A 21,739-nucleotide genomic window follows, 5' to 3' on the forward strand; every position below is an offset into this window, starting at 1 on the left:
AGGGGCAGCCAGAGGGAAAGGTCAGGTTACCCAGAAAGGGAAGCCCATCAGACTAACAGCGGATCTCTTGGCAGAAACCCTACAAGCCAGAAGAGACTGGGGGCCAATATTCAACAATCTTAAAGAAAAGAATTTTCAACCCAGAATTTCATATCCAGCCAAACTAAGCTTCATAAGCAAAGGAGAAACAAAATCCTTTACAGACAAGCAAATGCTGAGAGATTTAGTCTCCACCAGGCCTGTCTCACAAGAACTCCTGAAGGAAGCACTAAACATGGAAAGGAACAACTGGTACCAGCCACTGCAAAAACATGCCAAATTGTAAAGACCGTTGACACTATGAAGAAACCACATCAACTAATGGGCAAAATAACCAGCTAGCATCATAATGATAGGATCAAATTCACACATAACAATATTAATCTTAAATGTAAACAGGCAAAATGCCCCAGTTAAAAGACATAGACTGGCAAATTGGATAAAGAATCAAGACTCATCAGTGTGCTGTATTCAGAAGACCAATCTCACGTGCAAAGACATATATAGGCTCAAAATAAAGGGATGGAGGGATATATATATATTTTTTTCTTTTGAGACAGAGTTTTGCTCTTGTTGCCCCCCAGGGTGGAGTGCAATGGCATGATCTCAGCTTGCCAAATCCTCCGCCTCCTGGGTTCAAGTGATTCTTCTGCCTCAGCCTCCCGAGTAGCTGGGATTACAGGCATGCGCCACCATGCTTGGCTAATTTTGTATTTTTAGTAGAGATGGGGTTTCTTCATGTTGGTCAGGCTGGTCTCGAACTCCTGACCTCAGGCTATCCACCTGCCTCGGCCTCCCAGCGTGCCGGGATTATAGGCATGAGCAATCATGTCTGGCAGGATGGAGGGATATTTACCAAGGAAATGGAAAGCAAAAAAAAAAAAAAAAAAAAAAAAAAAAAAAAAAAAAGCAGGAGTTGCAATCCTAGTTTCTGATAAAACAGACTTTAAACCAATAAAGATAAAAAAAGACGAAGAAGGGCATTACATAATGGTAAAGGGATCAATGCAACAAGAAGAGCTAACTATCCTAAATACATATGCACCCCATATACACCCAGATTCATAAGGCAAGTTCTTAGAGACCTGCAAAGAGACTTAGACTCTCACACAATAATAGTGGGAGACTTTAACACCCCACTGAAAATAATATTAGATCAACGAGACAAAAAATTAATGAGGATATTCAGGATGTGAACTCAGCTCTGGACCAAGTGGACCTAATAGAAATCTACAGAACTCTCCACCCAAAATCAACAAAATATACCTTCTTCTCAGCAACACATCACACTTATTCTAAAATTGACCACATAATTGGAAGTAAAACATTCCTCAGCAAATGCAAAAGAATGGAAATCATATCAAACAGTCTCTCAGACCACAGCACAATCAAATTGAAACTCAGGATTAAGAAACTCACTCAAAACCACAAAACTCCATGGAAACTAAACAACCTGCTCCTGAATAACTACTGGGTAAATAACGAAATTAAGGCAGAAATAAATAATTTCTTTGAAACCAATGATAACAAAGACACAACATACCAGAATCTCTGGGACACATCTAAAGCAGTGTTTAGAGGAAAATTTATAGCACTAAATGCCCACAGGAGAAAGCAGGAAAGATCTAAAATTGACACCCTAACATCAGAATTAAAAGAACTAGAAAAGCAAGAGCAAACAAATTCAAAAGCTAGCAGAAGACAAGAAATAACTAAAATCAGAGCAGAACTGAAGGAGATAGAAACATGAAAAACCCTTCAAAAAATCAGTGAATCCAGGGCTGGTTTGTTGAAGATTAACAAAATATATAGACTGCTAGCCAGCCTAACAAAGAAAAGAGGCTGGGTGTGGTGGCTCATGCCTGTAATCCCAGCACTTTGGGAGGCCAAGGTGGGTGGATCATGAGGTCAAGAGATCAAGACCATCCTGGCTAACACGATGAAACCCCGTCTCTACTAAAAAATACAAAAAATTAGCCGGGCGTGGTGGCAGGCGCCTGTAGTCCCAGCTACTTGGGAGGCTGAGGCAGGAGAATAGCGTGAACCCAAGAAGTGGAGCTTGCAGTGAGCCAAGATTGCGCCACTGCACTCCAGCCTGGGCGACAGAGCGAGACAACGTCTCAAAAAAAAAAAAAAAAGAAGAATGAAATAGACACAATAAAAATGATAAAGGGGATATCACCACTGATCCCACAGAAATACAAACTACCATCAGAGAATATTGTAAACACCTCTATGCAAATAAACTAGAAAATCTAGGAGAAATGGATAAATTCCTGGACACATACACCCTCCCAAGACTAACCCAGGAAGAAGTTGAATCCCAGAAAAGGTCAATAACAAGTCTGAAATTGACACAGTAATTAATAACCTACCAACCAAAAAAAGCCCAGGACCAGAAGGATTCACAGCCAAATTCTACAAGAGGTACAAAGAGGAGCTGGTACCATTCATTCTGAAACTATTCCAAACAATAGAAAAAGAGGGACTCCTCCCTAACTCATTTTATGAGGCCAGCGTCATCCTGATACCAAAACTCATTTTATGAGGCCAACATCATCCTGATACCAAAACCTGGCAGAGACACAACAAAAAAAGAGAATTTCAGACCAATATCCTTGATGAACATCAATTAGAAAATCCTCAGTAAATTACTGGCAAACTGAATCCAGCAGCACATCAAAAAGCTTATCCATGACCATCAATTCAGCTTCATCCCTGGGATGCAAGGCTGGTTCAATATATGCAAATCAATAGATATAATCCATCATAAAGACAGAACCAATGCCAAAAACCCATGATTATCTCAATAGATGCAGAAAAGGCCTTCGATAAAATTCCACACCCCTTCATGCTAAAAACTCTCAATAAACTGGGTATTGATGGAATGTATCTCAAAATAATAAGAGCTATTTATGACAAACCTGCAGCCAGTGTCATATAGAATGAGCAAAAGCTGGAAGCATTCCCTTTGAAAGCCAGCACAAGACAAGGATTCCCTCTCTCACCACTCCTATTCAACATAGTATTGGAAGTGCTGGCCAGGGCAATCAGGCAAGAGAAAGAAATAAAAGGTATTTAAATAGGAAGAGAGAAAGTCAAATTATATCTGTTTGCAGATGACATGATTGTATATTTAGAAAACCCCATTGTCTCAGCCCAAAATCTCTTTAAGCTGATAAGCAACTTTAGCAAAGTCTCAGGATACAAAATCAATGTGCAAAAATCACAAGTATTCCTATACACCAATAATAGAGACCCAAATAATGAGTGAACTCCCATTCACAACTGCTGCAAAGAGAATAAAATACTTAGGAATACAGCTTACAAGGGATGTGAAGGACCTCTTCAAGGAGAACTACAAACCACTGCTCAAGGAAATAAGAGAGGACACAAACAAATGGAAGAACATTCCATGCTCATGGATAGGAAGAATTAATATTGTGAAAATGGCCATACTTCCCAAAGTAATTTATAGATTCATTGCTATCCCCATCAAGCTACAATTGACTTTCTTCACAGAATTAGAAAAAACTACTTCAAATTTCATATGTAACCAAAAAAGAGCCCACATAACCAAGACAATCCTAAGCCAAGAGAACAAAGCTGGAGGCATCACACTACCCAACTTCAAGCTATACTACAAGGCTACAGTAACCAAAACAGCATGGTGCTGGTACCAAAACTGATATATAGACCAACGGAACAGAACAGAGACCTCAGAAATAACGCCACATAACTATAACCATCTGATCTTGACAAAAACAAGCAATGGGGAAAGGATTCCCTATTCAATAAATGGTGTTGGGAAAACTGTCTAGCCATAAGCAGAAAACTGAAACTGCACCCCTTCCTTACACCTTATACAAAAATTAAGATGGATTGAGGACTTAAATGTAAGACCTAAAACCATAAAATCCCTAGAAGAAAACCTAGGCAATACCATTCAGGACATAGGCCTGAACAAAGCCTTCATGACTAAAACACCAAAAGCAATGGCAACAAAAGCCAAAATTGACAAATGGGATCTAATTAAACTAAAGAGCTTCTGCACAGCAAACAACAACAACAACAACAACAAAAACCCAAAAAACTATCATCAGAGTGAACAGGCAACCTACGGAATGGGAGAAAATTTTTGCAATCTATCCATCTGACAAAGGCTAATATTCAGAATCTATAAAGAACTTAAACAAATTTATAAGAAAAACAACCCCATCAAAAAGTGGGCAAAGGATATGAACAGACACTTCTCAAAAGAAGACATTTATGCAGTCAACAAACATATGAAAACAAGCTCATCACCACTGGTCATTAGAGCAATGCAAATAAAAACCACAATGAGATACCATGTCATGCCAGTTAGAATGGCCATCATTAAAAAGTTAGGAAATAACAGATGCTGGAGAGGATGTGGAGAAATAGGAATGCTTTTACACTGTTGGTGAGAATGTAAATTAGTTCAACCATTGTGGAAGACAGTGTGGCAATTCCTGAAGGATCTAGAACTAGAAATATAATTTGACCCAGCAATCCCAATACTGGGTATATACCCAAAGGATTATAAATCATTCTACTATAAAGACACATGCACACGTATGTTTATTGCAGCACTGTTCACAATAGCAAAGCCTTGGAACCAACCCAAATGGCCATCAATGATAGACTGGATAAAGAAAATGTGTCACATATACACTAGGGAATACTATGCAGCCATAAAAAGGATGAGTTCATGTCCTTTGTAGGGACATGGATGAAGCTGGAAACCATTTTTCTCGGCAAACTAACACAAGAACAGAAAACCAAATACTGCATGTTCTCACTCATAAATGGGAGTTCAACAATGAGAATACATGGACACAGGGCAGGGAACATCACACACCAGGGCCTATTGGGTGGTAGGGGGCTAGGGGAGGGATAGCATTAGGAGAAATACCTAACGTAGATGATGGGTTGATGGGTGCAGCAAACCACCATGATGTGTGTATACCTATGTAACAAACCTGCATGTTCTGCACATGTATCCCAGAACTTAAAAAAAAATAAAATGTCCATTTTTAACAAAAATTCTAAGACATGCAAAGAAAGAGGAAAGTATGGCTCATACATAGGGAGAAAAGTAGTCAAAAGAAGCTGTCCCTGAGGAAGCCCAGATGCTGGACTTAATAGACAAAGACTTTAAATCAGTAATTTTAAGTATGTTCAACAAACTAGAGGAAACTATGTCTAAACAACTAAAGGAAAATATGAGAGCAGTGTCTCACCAAATATAGCATATTAATAAAGAGAAATGATAGCCTGTAATCCCAGCACTTTGGGAGGCTGAGGCAGGTAGATCACCTCAGGTCAGGAGTTTGAGACCAGCCTGGCCAACATGGTGAAACCTCATCTCTACTAAAAATAGAAAAAATTAGCCAGGTGTGGTGGTGCATGCCTGTAATCCCAGCTACTCTGGAGGCTAAGATTGGAGAATCGCTTGAACACAGGAGGCAGAGGTTGTAGTGAGCCGAGATCGTATCACCGCACTCTAGCCTGGGCAACAGAGTGAGAGTCCTTCTCAAAAAAAGAAATGATAAAGAAGAACCAAATAGAAATTCTGGAGTTGAAAAGTAAAATAACTGAAATGAAAACTTCACTAGATGGAATCAACAGTAGATTTAAGAAGACAGAAGAATCAGGAAACTTAAAGAAGAATCAGTGAATTTTAGATTATATGGTCTGAGGAACAGAATGAAGAAAAATAAACAGCCCCAGAAACCTGTGGGAAACCATGTAATGCACCAACATAATGTTTAATAGGAATCTGCAGTGGAGACAGAAAGAATATTTAAAAAAATAGTGCCTGAAAACTTATCAAATTTGATTAAAAATAGTAATCTATACATCTAAGAAGCACAGGGAAATCCAAGTAAGATAAAGAGATCCACACCTAGACACATCCTAATCAAAATGTCAGAAGACAAAGTCAGAATCTTTTTTTTTCAGATGGAGTCTCGCTCTGTTGCCCAGGCTAGAGTGCAATGGCTAGATCTCTGCTACTGCAACCTCCACCTCCCAGGTTCAAGAAATTCTCCTGCAAAGGCAGAATCTTAAAACAGCAAAAGAGAAGCAACTCCTTTTGTACAAGGGATTCTTGATAAGATTAACAGTTGTATTCTCATTAACACCATCGGGTACAGAAGATAGTGGGATAACATTTTCAAAGTGCTGAAAGGAAAAGACTGCCAATTTTTCTCAAGAATTCTGTATCCCTTAAAAATGAAAAATACATTTTTAGGTAAACAAAAGCTGAGAGACTTCCGCTAGCAGATCTGTCCTACAAGAAATACTAAAGGACGCCCTTTAGGCTGAAATAAAAGGATGCTAGACAATAACTCAAATTCATATGAAGAAATAAGGAGTATTAGTAAAGGTAACTGCATAGGTAAATATTAAAGACAATATAAAAAATGCAGTTTTTGTTTATAACTTTTTTCTCCTATCTGATTTAAAGGACAGTTGAGTAAATCAATGATTGTAAACCTGTGTTAATCAACATATAATGAAGATGTAATTTGTATGATAATAGTGCAAAGGAAGGGGGAGGTAATTGAGATATAAATAGGAGCAAAGTTTTTTGCATACTGTTTGTTATGAACTGAATATTTGTGTGCCCCTAGAATTTGTATGTTGAAGTCCTTACCCCCATTATGACTGTATTTGGAGACAGGGCCTATGAGGAAGTGATTAGGTTAGACTTAGGGTTAGGGTTAGGGTTAGATCTTAGAGGTGAGATCTCTAGGGTGAGATCTTACAGGTGGGGCCTTAATTCAATAGGATTTAGGGAAGAAGAGATACCAGAACGCTTTCTCTACCATGTTAGGACAAAGCAAGAAAGTGGTCATCTGCAAACCTGAAAAAGAACCTTCACCAGCAACTGAATTAGCTGCCACCTTGATTTTGGACTTCCCAGGTTTCAGAACTATGAAAAATAAATTTTTATTGTTTAAACCACCAAATCTGTGGCATTTCTTTTAGCAGTCCAAGTAAACTAAGACACTGTTGTAATTAAGTTAGTATTAATAATCTGAATTAGATGTTTCTAAAATAAGATGAAATTGTAATCCTCAGGGCAATCATGAAAAAAATAACTGGAAAAAAATAGTAAAAGAAATGACCAGGGAATTAAGATGACACGCTAGAAAATACTGTTTTTTTTGTTTTTTGTTTTTTGTTTTTTTTTTTGATAGTGTCTTGCTTTGTCACCCAGGCTGGAGTGCAGTGTTGCCAGCATGGCTCACTGCAGCCTCAATCTCCAAGGTTCAAGCAGTCCTCCCACCTCAGCCTCCCAAGTAGCTAGGACTACAGCTGTATGCCATTCCATCCAGCTAATTTTTTAAAAGTATTTTTTGTAAAGATGGGGTTTCACCATGTTGCTCAGGCTGGTCTTGGACTACTGAGCTCAAGCAACCTACCTGCCTCAGCCTCCCAAAGTGCTGGAATTACAGGCATGAGCAACTGCACTCACAAAAATACATATTTAATGCAAAAAGGCAGTAACGGAGGAACAAAGACACAAAAAAGATAAGATATATATAGAAAACAACACAATGGCAGATGTAAATTATACGAAATCGCATTTTTTATTACATTAATTAAATTAAGTGGAAATAGACTAAACAAACTAATTGAAAGTTAGGGATTGTCAGACTGGATTAAAAAATAAAATGCAACTACATACTGTCTATAAAAGATACACTTTAGATTCAAAGACACAACTAGGATAAAAGTAGAAGAATGGAAAAAACATACCATGTAAACAGTAACCAAAAGAGGCCTTTAGGTGATTATACCAACATCAGAAAAAAAAAAAAAAACCCACAAACAAACCAGTCTTTAAGAAAAAAAAATTGTTAATAAGAGATGAAGAGCATTTGATAATAAATGAGTCAATCCATCAAGAAATATAACAATTATAAACATCTATGCATCTAACAACAGAGCCCCAAAATATATGAAGCAAAACTGCCTGAATTGAAGCAATAAATAGATAATTCAACAATAATACTTGGTGTCTTCAAAACCCTGCTTTTTATAATGAATAGAATAATTAGAAGATTGCCAAGGAAATGAAAAATTTAAATGACACTGTAAACCAACTAGACCTAAAGAACACCTATAGAACACTCCACCCAATAACAGAAGAATGTACATTCTTCTGAAGTGCACCATGGAGTATTTTCAGAATAAACCATACTATTATGCATAAAACAAGTCTCAAACTTAAAATAGTTGAAATCATACAAAATATGTTTTCTGATTTCAATGGAATATTAAAAATCAATAACCAAAAAACTCACAACAATAAACTAAACAATGCATCAAAGAATAAATAAAAAGATATATTAAGGAATACTCTGAGGAGAATTGAAAACACAACATACTACAACTAATGAGATGCAGCTAAAATCATTTTTAGAGGGAAGTGTATAACTGTAAACACCTATTTTAAAAAGAAGAAAGGTCCTAAATCAATAATCTAACTTTGCACTTTAAGAAACTAGGAGGGCAAACTAAAGTCAAAGCAAGCAGAAGGAAGAAAATAATAAAGATTGGAATGGTAATAAGTAGAACAGTAGAAAAATAATAGAGAAAATCAATGAAACCAAATGTTGATTCTTTGAAAAAATTAGCAAAATTGAATAACTTCTAACTATACTGTTCAAGAAAAAATGAGGGAAGAATCAAATTACTAAAAGAGTGAAAGGAGGCATTATCATTGACTTTACAGAAATAAAAAGGATTATAAGGGAATACTTTGAACAACTGTATGCCAATAAATTTGATAACCTAAATGAGGTGGACAAATTCCTAAAAAGACACTGACCCAGAAAGAAATAGAGGCCATTCATGGTGGCTCATGCCTGTAATCCCAGCACTTTGGGAGGCCAAGACAGGTGGATCACCTGAGGTCAGGAGTTTGAGACCAGTCTGGCCAACATGGTGAAACCCCATCTCTACTAAAAATACAAAAATTAGCTGAGCGTGGTGGCGTGTGCCTGTAATCCCAGCTACTTGGGAGGCTGAGGCAGGAGAATTGCTTGAACCCAGGAGTTGGAGGTTGCCGTGAGCCGAGATCGTGCCACTGCACTCCAGCCTGGATGACAAGAGCAAAACTCCATCTAAAAAAAAAAAAAATATATATATATATAGAAACTTTGAATACACACATAACATGTAAGGAGATTGAATTAGTAATAAAAATTCGACAAAGAATTGTCCAGGACCAGATGGCTTCCTTCATTAATTCTACCAAACATTTAAAGAATTCACACAAATCCTTCTTATACTCTCAGAGAAGTGGAAGTGGATAGAACATTTCCCAACTCTTTCTAAGAATCAAGTATTACCCTGATAACAACACCAAAGACATCACAATAAAGAAAACTACATATCAACATCTCTTATGAATACAGACAAAAAAAAAAACTCTCAGGAAAACACTAGCAAACCAAATCCAGTGACATGTGAAAAAGAATTATACGTTATAAGTGGGTTGTATCCCAGGAATGCAATGTTAGTTGAACATACAAAAATCAGTCACCATATGAATAAAGTAAAGGAAAAATATCACATGATCCTCTAAATAGATGCAGAAACAGGATTTGACAAAATTCAACACCTTTCATGGTAAAAATACTCCACACATTAAGAATAGAAAACTTACTCAAACTGTAAAGGGCATCTATGTAAAATCCACAGCTAACCTCAGTTTTCAGTGAAAAACTGAAAGCTTTCTCTGTAAGACCAGGAATGAGACAGGAATATCTGTTCTTACTACTTCTATTCTTCATTGTACTGGGAGATCTAGCCAGGGAAATTAGTTGAGAAAAAGAAATAAATGACATCTAGGTGAGAAAGAAAAAAATAAAGCCATCTCTATTTGTACATCACATGGTCTTGTATAAAGAAAATCCTAAGGATGTATAAAAGACCTAGAGTTAATAAATGAGTTCAGGAAAGTTATTGGATACAAGATGAACATACAAAAATCAATTGTATTTCTATAGACTAGAATGAATAATTTAAAAATTAAACTTAAAAACAATTCAATTTATATAGCATAAAAGAATATATCTGTACAACACCTGTTATATAATTTAACAAAATAAATGCAAGACTTGTACACTGAAAACTAGAAATCTTTCTTGAAAGAAATTAAAGATGACCTAAATAAATGGGAAGAAATCCCATGTTGATGGATTGGAAGACATAATATTGTTAAGATGGCAATACTCCCCTGATTGGTCCATGGAGTCAATGCATTCTTTATTAAAACTCCAGCTATTTTTTTCATTTCAAAAATTGACAAGCTGCTTCTAAATTTTTTTTTTTTTTTTTGAGATGGAGTCTCACTCTGTCTCCCACGCTGGAGTGCAATGGTGCGATCTCAGCTCACTGCAAGCTCTGCCTCCCAGGTTCACGCCATTCTCCTGCCTCAGCCTCCTGAGTAGCTGGGACTACAGGCACCTGCCACCATGCCTGGCTAATTTTTTTTGTATTTTTAGTAGAGACGAGGTTTCACCATGTTAGTCAGGATGGTCTAGATCTCCTGACCTTGTGATCTGCCCACCTCAGCCTCCCAAAGTGCTGGGATTACAGGTGTGAGCCACCGTGCCTGGCCGCTGCTTCTAAAATTTATATTTGTGTTCAAATGCAAAAGACAGAGAGTAGCCAAAACAATCTTGAAAAAGTAGAACAAAGTTGGAGGACTCACACTTCCAAATTTTAAAAATTACTCCAAAGCGACAGTAATCAAAACGGTGTGGTACTGACAAAAGGATCAACACATAGATCAATGCAATAGAATTGAGAGTCCAGAAGTAAGCCAGTCCATTTATAGGTCAGTTGATTTTTTTGACAAGGGTATCAATTCAACAGGGAAAAGAATACTCTTCTCAACAAATGGTGCTGGGACAACTGGATATTCACACGTGAAAGAATGAAGTTGGGCTGGGCACGGTGGCTCACACCTGTAATCCTAGCACTTTGGGAGGCCAAGGCAGGCAGATCACCTGGGGTCAGGAGTTTGAGACCAGCCTGGACAACATGGTGAAACCCCCTCTCTAGTAAAAATACAAAAATTAGCCAGGTGTGGTGGTGCATGCCTGTAATCCCAGCTACTGGGGAGGCTGAGGCAGAAGAATCGCTTGAACTCAGGAGACGGAGGTTGCAGTGAGTCAAGATCATGCCACTGCACTCTAGCCTGGGTGACAGAGTGAGACTATGTCTTAAAAAAAAAAAAAATGAAGTTGGACCTCTTCCCTCACATCACATATATAAATAAATCTAAATGTGCCAAAGACCTAAACATAAGAGCTAAACTATGAAACTCTTAGAAGAAAATACAGGTATTAATCTTCATGACCTTGGATTAGGCAATAGTTTCTAAAAAATGACACCAAGGCCAGGAGCAGTGGCTCACGCCTGTAATCCCAGCACTTTGGGAGGCTGAGGCAGGCAGATTGCTTGAGGTCAGAAGTTCGAGGCCAGGCTGGCCAACATGACAAAACCCCATCTCTACTAAAAATATAAAAATTAGCCAGGCATGGTGGTGCATGCCTGTAATTTCAGCTACTCGGGAGGCTGAGGCTGGAGAATCTCTTGCACCTGGGAGGGAGAGGTTACGGTGAGCCGAGATTGTGCCACTGCACTCCAGCCTGGGTGACAGAGTAATACTCTATCTCAAAAAAAAAAAAAAAAAAGAAAAAGAAAAAAAAAAAGACACCAAAAGCGTAAGCAACAAAAGAAAAAACAGATAAATTAGACTTTATCAAAATTAAAAACTTTTGAGCATAAATGATACTATCAATCAAGTGAAAAGAAAACCCATAGAGTCTTAGTCCATTTTGTGTTACTTCAAAAGAATATCTAAGATGGGATAATTTATAAAGAAAAAATGGTTTATTTGGCTCACAATTCTGATGTCTGGAAAAGTTCAAGATCGGGCATCTGGTGAGGGCCTCAGGCTGCTTCCACTCATGGTAGAAAGTGAAGGGAAGCCATCATGTGCAGAGATCACATGGTGAGAGAGGAAGGAAGAAGTGGGTGGGAGACGCCAGGTTCTTTTTAAAAATCATTTTTTAAAATTTTATTTATTTTTAAATTTTATTTTAAGTCTTGGGATACATATGCAGAACATGCAGGTTTGTTACATAGGTGTATTACCTGTGGCCAGGCTCTTTTTAAACAATGAATATAGTGAGAACTCACCCCTAAGAGAAGGCATTAATCTATTCATGAGGAATCCACTCCTATGATCCAAACACTTCCATTAGGACCCCTCTCCAATGTTGGGGATTAAATTTTAATACAAGGTTTGGAAGGGAAAAGAATCTAAACCACGGCACATAGAACAAGAGAAAATATGTGCAAATCCTATATCTAATAAAGGTCTAAAATCCAGAATACATAAAGAACTATTACAACTCAATAATAATAAGACAAATAACAAAAGTGAGCAAAAGATTTTAATAGTGAGTGGAGCAGAAATGCAGACATTTCACCAAAGAAGATACAGAAGGGATCAATAAGCACATGAAACAATGCTCAGCATTATTATTCACTAGCAAAATGCAAATCAAAACCACAATGCAATACCATTTCACACCCACTAAATGGCTATAGTTAAAAAAAACATAATAATATATGTTTGTGAAGATGTGCAGACGTTGGAACCCTGGTGGGATCATAAAATGGTATAGCTGCTTTGGAAAACAGTTTGGCAGTTCCTCAAAAAGTTAAGCATGTAGTTAACATGTGACACAACAGTTTCACTTCTAGGTGTATACCTTTGAGAATTAAAAACATGTCCACACAAAAACTTGTACACAGATGTTCACAGCAGCATTATTTATAATAGCCAAAGTGAAAATAAACCAAATGCCTAACTGCTGAATGGATAACAAAATGTGATATATCTATACCATGGAATATTATTCAGCCATAAAAAGGAATGAAGTACTGATGCATTCTACAGCATGGATGAACCTTGAAAACATTACACTAAATGAAAGAAGCCAATCGTAAAAGGCCACATATTGTATGATTCCATTTATACGAGATGTCCAGAAAAGGCAAATTTATACAGGTAGTTAAGTATCCATTTATTGTTACCAGAGGCTCTTGGGAGTGGGGAATGAGGAGTGACTGTTGGAGGGTATGGATTTTCTTTCTGGGTGATGAAAATGTTCTGGAATTAGATACTATCTATAGGCAGTTGTATAGATAGGGTTGTACAACTTTGTGAATATACTAAAAGGAACTAAATCTAATGCTTAAAAAGGCAAATAAATAAAAAGTATGAATGAAGGGGAAGGTGGAGTTGAGTGTTAATAACATATGGAGCCAAATATTTTTAACCACAAATGCAGCAGAATGTTGAGTCTAGTGTAAACCATAGGTAGAGAAGAATGTGGCATCAACTATTAATAGTGAGTGGAGCAGAATGTTGAATCTAGCATAAGGAAAAGCAGAACATTATATCTGCTGCTACAATTGCACACAGCAGAATGTGTTGTCAGGTGTTAATAGTGATCAGAGAATGTGGATTCAAGCATTTGTAGTGAATGTAGCAGAATTTGATGTCTAGTGTGAATGCTGCAGAGAGCATATTGTAGAGTTTTGTTCTAAGGGTGAATAGAGGAGAGTGTGGTGTCTACTGCTGATGGCAAATGAAACAGAATGTTGTGTCTCACATTAAAAGTTAATGGAATAGTCAGTGTCATGAAAAACAAAAAACAGCTGGGAGACTGTTCTAGGTTAAAAGAGACAAAATAGAGCAACTGTGTGCAATATGAATTGGATCCTTGATTGGATCGCTCATCATATTTTCTGATGACTTTTTTGACAACTGAGAGAATTTAAATAAAGTTTCTGTATTAGATGATATTATTGAATTATTTCAAATTGAATTATTTCTAACTCAATAATAACCATTGAGTTAATGTTAATTTTTAAAGATGTGATAATGTCATTGTGATTCTCCTTCCTTATTTTGAGGTGAATTGCCATGTCTTTGTTGATTCAGCAAAAATTGCATCTACCTACCTACCTGCCCATCTATCTATCTATTTATCCATCTGTCTACCTATACTAAGAAAGTATATGTGGGAAAATGATGACTGGTGAATCTGGGTAAAGGGTGTGAGGGTGTTTATTGTATGTTCTTTCAACTTTTCTATATCAAAACAGAATGTTAAGCAGCATTAATTGGAAATGGTGCAAAACATTGTTTTTAGCAGAAGGCTAAAGGAAGCAGAATGTGGTGTCTGGCATTAATAATAGAGCAGAATATTGTGTCTATTGTTGAGTGAATAGAGCAGAATGTGACTCAAACAATAATAGTGAATGTGGTAGAATGCAGCATGTAGCATTAAAAGAGAGTGAAGTAGAATGAAGTATCAAGTATTAATAGTGAAGGGAACAGAATGTTGTACCTCAACTAGGGGTGAATGGAGGAGTATATGGTGTCTAGCATTAACCGTAAGTGAAACGGAACATTATGTTTAGCGTTAAAACTGAACTAAGTAATCCCAGCACTTTGGGAGGCCAAGGTGGGTGGATCACGAGGTCAGGAGTTCAAGACCAGCCTGGCCAACATAGTGAAATCCCATCTCTACTAAAAATACAAACATTAGCCAGGCATGACGGCGCGTGCCTGTAGTCCCAGCTACCCGGGAGGCTGAGGCAGGAGAATCGCTTGAACCCGGGAGGTGGAGGGTGGAGGTTGCAGTGAGCCGAGATTGTGCCACTGCACTCCAGCTTGGGCAACGGAGTGAGACTTCGTCTCAAAAAAAAAAAAAAAAAAATAGTGAATTAAGCAGAATGCAAGATCTAGTGTTGACAGTGAAGGGAACAGAAGGTTGTATTGATCGTAAGGGTGACTGAAAGAAAAATAGTGCCTGGTGTTAGTAATGAATGAAGTGAGTTGCTCTGTCTGGTGTTAGAGGTGAATGGAACAGAATGTTGTGTCTAGCATAAGGGTGAATGGAGCAGAATGTGTATCTGACATTAATAGTGAATGGAGCAGAATGCTGTGTCTAGTGCTGATAGTGAATGAAGCAGAATATGGTTTAGGAGTTAACAGCAAATGTGGTGTTTAACACTAGAAATATAAGTATCAAATTGAAGTGTGTCCAGAAAAGGGTTAACAAAACAGGCCTGAGGCTGCTATCTTAGGGCCTGCTTGCAAGGTTGCCTCTTGGATGGCATCTGGTAACTTGGATTTTGGGAGTATTCCTACTTTCCCTAACTGATAAGGCTGGCTCGCTGTGCCTAGATTGTACAAACAATCTGGTTCATGCTGAACAATCTGCTTTCCTTTTGGGAGTCTGGAATTTTGGCACATGCTAGGCAGAGGGTGCTGATGTGACCAGCCCCCAGTTAAAACATGGCACACTGAGCCTCTAATGAATCTTAGAGCAGAGTCTGTTTTTCTTTTTCTTTTTTTTTAGATGGAGTCTCACTCTGTTGCCCAGGCTGGAGTGCAGTGGCACCATCTTGGCTCACTGCAACCTCCGCCTCTCGGGTTCAAGTGATTCTCCTACCTCAGCCTCCCGAGTAGCTGGGATTACAAGCGCGGGCCACCATGCCTGACTAAGAGTTTCTGTTTTTCTGTCTTATGGGGCAGAAACACAGCATACACGTGTCTGCATTGTTGTTGCTGGAGTAAGAGTGCATTCTGTGTGACCCCTCATGGGAGCGGGAGAGTAAGGAAGCCTGCACATGGATTCCTCTAGTCTCTGCCTATGTTCTTTCCCCCCGATGAGCTAGCTGTATCTTCTGAATATGTTGCTGTAATAAATCTCAGCTGTGGAGAGCTGAGAATGGGAGAAGAGCAGAGTGTGTGAGCAGCATGGCGGTCTCCTCTCCTCTCCTCTCCTCACCTCACTCTCATGGCCTACCTTTACCCGCCCGCCTGCTCAGCGCCCAGAACACCTTCCACCATGACCGCCTCAGCACATTCCCACTTAAACAAAGGTATTAAGCAGGTGTACATGTCCCTGTCTCAGGGTGAGAAAGTCCAGGCCATGTATATCTGGATCGATGGTACTGGAGAAGGATGGCGCTGCAAGACCCAGACCCTGGACAGTGAGCCCAACTGTGTGGAAGAGTTGCCTGAGTGGGATTTTCTTTCTTTTCTTTCTTTCTTTCTTTCTTTTCTTTCTTTCTTTTCTTTTCTCTTTCTTTCTTTTCTTTCTTTCTTTCCCTCCCTTCCTTCCTTCCTTTCTTTTTCTTTCTTTCTCTCTCTTCTTTCTTTCTTTCCCTCCCTCTCTCCCTCCCTTTCTCTCTCTCTCCCTCTCTCTCCCCCTTCCTTCCTTCCTTTCTTCCTTTCCTTTCCTTTTTTCTTTCTTTCTTTCTTTCTTTCTTTCTTTTTTTCTTTCTTTCTTTCTGTCTCTCTCTCTTTCTTTCTTTTCTTTCTGACGGAGTTTTCACTCTTGTTGCCCAGGCTGGAGTGCAATGGCACGATTTCAGCTCATTGCAACCTCGGCCTGCCAGGTTCAAGCGATTCTCCTGCCTCAGCCTCACGAGTAGCTAGGATTACAGGTGTGTGTGACTACGCCCAGCTGATTTTTTGTATTTTTAGTAGAGACGTGGTTTCACTATGTTGGCCAGGCTGGTCTCCAACTCCTGACCTCAGGTGATCCAGCTGCCTTGGCCTCCCAGAGTCCTGGGATTACAGGCATGAGCCACCATGCCTAGCCTGGAATTTTGATGGCTCTAGTATTTTACAGTCTGAAGGCTCCAACAGTGACATGCATTTCATGCCTCCTGCCATGTTTTGGGATACCTTCAGTAAGGACCCTATAAGCTGGTGTTCTGTGAAGTTTTCGAGTACAACCAAAAGCCTGCAGTGACCAATTTGAGGCACACTTGTAAGTGGATAATGGACATGGTGAGCAACCAGCACCCTGGTTTGGCATGAAACAGGAATATACCCTCATGGGGACAGATGGGTACCCCTTTGGTTGGCCTTCCAATGGCTTCCCAGGACCCCAGGGTCCATATTACTGCAGTGTGGGAGCAGGCAAAGCCCATGGCAGGGACATCGTGGAGGCCCATTACCAGGCCTACTTGTATGCTGGAGCCAAGATGGTGGGGACTAATGCTGAGGTCATGCCTGCCCAGTGGGAATTTCAAACCAGACCCTGTGAAAGAATCAGCATGGGAGATCATTTCTGAATGGGCTGTTTCATTTTGCATCATGTATGTGAAGACTTTGGAGTGATAGCAACCTTTGATCCCAAGCCCATTCCTGGGAACTGGAAGTGTTCAGGCTGCCATACCAACATCAGCACCAAGGCCATGTGGGAGGAGAATGGTCTGAAGTACACTGAGGAGGCCATCGAGAAACTAAGCAAGTGGCACCAGTACCACATCCGCGCTTATGATCCCAAGGGAGGCCTGGACAAAGCCCAACACCTAGCTGGATTCCATGAAACCTCCAACATCAACGACTTTTCTGCTGGTGTAGCCAATCGTAGTGCCAACATACACATTCCCTGGACTGGTGGCCAGGAGAAGAAGGGTTACTTTGAAGACTGTTGCCCCTCTGCCAACTGCGAACCCTTTTCGGTGACAGAAGCCCTCATCAACACGTGTCTTCTCAATGAAACCGGCAATGAGCCCTTCCAGTACAAAAACTAAGTGGACTAGACCTCCAGCCGTCGAGCCCCTCCTAGTTCTTCATCCCCACTCCAACTCTTCCCCTTCTCCCAATTGTCCCAATTGCAACTCAAAGGGTGGAATATAAAGGTCTTTTTTTAATTCAAAAAATTAAAAAATAAATAAATCTTAGCTGCAAATACAACTTTATTCTGAGTCCTATGAATCTTTCTATCAAATCTCTAGATATGAGATTAGTGTTGGAGATCCCTGACACACAGTATTTACTATTAATGGTGAAAAGAGCAGAATATTGTACTTAGCTCTAAAAGTGAATGGAGGAGAATGTTAAGTTGAGTGTTAATAGTAAATGAAGCAGAATGTGTGTCTGGTGTTGGTAGACAGTGGAGCAGAATGTGGTGTCTGGCAACTCGTATTGAACATAATGTTGAGTCTGGTGGAAGGTTTGATGGATCAGAAAAGTGTAGAACCTGCAAAGATCTGCAGGATCCTGCAAAGTATAGTAGATAAATAAGTAGTGAATAATTCCTTTGCTCCCCATGTTTTAGGCAGAGCAAGGAAGTAGGTGCTGTCCTTATTTGTCCAGGTGTTCTGTGCTCTTGGGCAATGGGACTTACCTTGGGCAGAGATGCTCGAGAGCCGGAGCTCTGGGTGGTCATGGTGAGCACAGTGGTGATGCCTAGGCCCACACGAGCAGGTGCAGCATCCATGTTGATCCAGAAGGAGATCCATGAGAGGATGACAATGAGCAGGCTGGGAATATACATCTGAATCAGGTAGTAACCCATCTGCCGCTCCAGGTGGAACCGGGCCTCAATGCAGGTGAATTTACCTGCAAGAAATTGCAGTGAGAAGGCAGTGTAGCCTGGTGAATAGGACAAAAGGCTTTAGGATTAGAACAACCTCGGCTGGAGTCCTGGTTCAGTCTCACACTACCTGTGTCCTTAGACAAGTATTTGAATTGTTCTGTATCTGTTTCCTTATGTATAGTAAACTGGGGATAATAACAATAATACTTCCATCATATAGTTACTTATATGATTAATGTGAGGATAAAATGAGATGATGCTTATGAAAAACTTAGCAGTCCTCATACATTGTAAATGTTCAGAATTGTCAATTGCCAACATCACTGTTACCATCATCATCATCATCATCAATATTTTCTTGCTAAGAATGGGCCTGACTAAGTAGAACTTTCTCTACCTTTCTGCCAGTTATCTTCCCAAAACATGACTTGATCCTGTTATTTCCTCTTGTAAAACCTTTGGTCTCATCCTTCTTTCCTCATACAAGGCAGTTCCCATTACCTACAGGAAAAAGTTTAAACTCTTTAGCCTGCCCTTTATAATCAAGCTCTAACCAGTCTTTCTATCCCCTTCCCCATCTTTCTTCACCCTAATCATGACTCCCTACATGCCATCCCTTGCCTTGAGCATGCCCTGAACTTTCATGTTTCTGAGCTTTTGATCTTGCTCATCCCTTTGCCCAGAATGCCCTTGTTCCTTCCCACAACCAGCCAAATAAATCTTCCTTCTCCTCCATGGCAGTGTAAATGTGAAGATTCTCCCAGACAGAATGCTGCTCTTTTTCTGTATTCCCTGAGCCCTGTTCACATGATCATCAGAGCCTTCAAGATATAATACAGTGAGTGAATGGGCAAGTCAGTCTCTTTTTCTATCTGTCTTCTGCACTAGACTAGGCAGCTTGTCTGCTCCCTGTCTGTGTATCCCTGGAACTGGGATGGGGCCAGTCTTATGGTGGGATCTTAGTTCCTGTCTACTGAAGCACAATAGCGAATTTCCTGGAGTTCCCTGGACTGTAAGCTGTAGGCAGGGCCTTGTCAGTCTTTTCTTCTTGCATCCATAGAGTCTAGCACAGAGTTCAGCTCTAACTTAAATGAAAATGGTGAAGAGCAAGTGAAATGAATCAGAATATGCTGTGTACATTTAGGTTGTTTCCATATCTTGGCTATTGTGAATATTACTGCAGTGAACATGGGAGTGCAGATATGTCTTTGAGGTACTGATTTCATTTTCTTTGGATATGTATCTAGAAGTGGGATTGCTGGACCATGATATATTTCTCAATGGATGAATAGATAAAGAAAATGAAACATTATTCAGCCTTAAAAAAGAAGGAAATTCTGCCATTTATGACAGTGTGAATGAAGATGGAGGACATTTTTATATTAAGTGAAATAAGCCAGACACAGAAAGACATATATTGTATGATCTCACTTATATGTGGAATCTAAAATAGTCATACTTACAGAAGCCAAAAGTAGCATGGTGGTTGCTAGAGGCTGAGGGATGGGGGAAATTGGGAGATGTTGGTCAAAGGGTACAGAATTTCAGTTGTGCAAGATGAATAAGTTCTGGAGATCTAATGTACAGCAATGTGACTAGAATTAACAGTGCTGTCCTGTGTGCTTGAAATTTGCTAAGAGGGTAGATCTCCTTTTTACTTATTTTTTTTTCTTTTTTGAGATAGAGTCTTCCTCTGTCACCTGGGCTGGAGTGCAGTGGTGTGATCTCAGCTCACTGCAGCCTCTGTCTCCTGGGTTCAAGGGATCTCCTGTCTCAGTCTCCAAAGTAGCTGGGATTACAGGTATGTGCCACCATGCCCAAGTAATTTTTTTTTTTTTGTATTTTCAGTAGAGACAGGGTTTCACCATGTTGGTTAGGCTGGTCTCAAACTCCTGGCCTCAAGTCATCCACCTGCCTTGACCTCCCAAAGTGCTGGGATTACAGTCATGAGCCACCATGCCTGGCCTTTTTTTTCTTTTTCTCACATTTTAAGAGTTTTTAAATATATTTTGAATATTTGACCCCATCAGATTTATGATTTGCAAGTATTTTCTCCTATTCTGTGGGTTCTTTATCTTCACTATCTTGATAGTGTCTTTTGATGCACTTTTAATATTTATGAAGTCAAATCTATCTATTGTTTTTTCATTATTGCTTGTGTTTTTGATGTTATATCTAATAATCTATTGCCAAATCTAAGATTAGGAAGATTTGTCCTCATGTCTTCTAGAAGTTTTATCATTTTAGCTTAATCTTAAATTTAGGTCTTTAAGAGGGTAGATCTTAAAGTGTTCTTACTAGACACACACACATACACACAGACATACACACACACACAATGAGAAGTATGTGAGTTGATGGATATGTTACTTAGCTTGAGTGTGGTAATTATTTCACAATGCATATGTATATCAGAACATCACGTTGCATACCTTCGATATATGCAATTGTTATTGGTCAGTTATACCTTAAGAAAGCTAAAAAGAAAAGAAAATGCTGTATAAAGAGTAAAAGACTTGGTATGTGAGGGTCAGTTGTGGTGATTTGACTTGGGAGTCATTGCTTTCATGGCTGCTATGGGAATACCATTATGGCTCAAGGAACAAAGAGAGTATCTTTGGAGGTTCTGAAACATCTCTGAGGTGACTCAGAAAGAGGGAGCTACCCAAGACAGACTGCAGCCCAGGCTGCCTGTACCTTCACTGGGCTTTCTACTTACACCAGAGCCTACGATGGTTTCTCTCAATCTCTCTTTTTCACCTCCTCCTCTTGCTGGCGTGCCATGCCTCTCTACTCTGTGCATCTAGGTTCAGACCCCAGCTTCCTACCCATCCTTCCAGCTGTTATACCAATTGACTGACTTTCTTCTCCCATGCTTTTATGAGCTTGTTCTCAGCCTGAGACAGGATACGCAAAGCCAGTCTTGATCTGGCCCCAGTCATCCAGATATTCAATCTTCCAACAAAGGCATGGGAAATAGAGAGCTAAGCTACACCATCGTGGCTTCTCTGACCTCTCATAGCTCACAGGCAAGTGAACCCTTTCTAGCTATTTACTAACCTTCAGTGACACCTCTCAGCTCCCTCTTGCTGAGGTCTATTGTGAGCGTTCTCTCTACTTTTGCTCTATTGGAAATGCCAGTTCATCTGTGACAGAGACTACTAGATGTCTTCCCAATATCAGTTCTTTACTTCTGCCTTAGAAATAGGATCCATTCTGCTACC

The 21,739-nt window shown here is 39.4% G+C and overlaps 1 protein-coding gene and 1 pseudogene across 2 annotated transcripts in view; one reads left to right on the top strand and one right to left on the bottom strand.

Annotated features, from left to right (window-relative positions):
• Positions 1 to 21,739, bottom strand: part of GLRA1 (glycine receptor alpha 1) — a 102,153-nt gene that overhangs the window by 10,376 nt on the left and 70,038 nt on the right. For both annotated transcript variants that reach the window (XM_016954092.4, XM_001169235.7), the window contains exon 7: positions 18,324 to 18,538. In XM_016954092.4, coding sequence (XP_016809581.1) covers positions 18,324 to 18,538 — 215 coding nt within the window. The remainder of the gene's footprint in view (positions 1 to 18,323; positions 18,539 to 21,739) is intronic.
• LOC743895 (glutamine synthetase-like) lies at positions 15,902 to 17,796 on the top strand (annotated as a pseudogene).

Source organism: Pan troglodytes, chromosome 4 (genome assembly GCF_028858775.2).
Source record: "Pan troglodytes isolate AG18354 chromosome 4, NHGRI_mPanTro3-v2.0_pri, whole genome shotgun sequence".
Lineage (NCBI taxonomy): Eukaryota > Metazoa > Chordata > Mammalia > Primates > Hominidae > Pan > Pan troglodytes.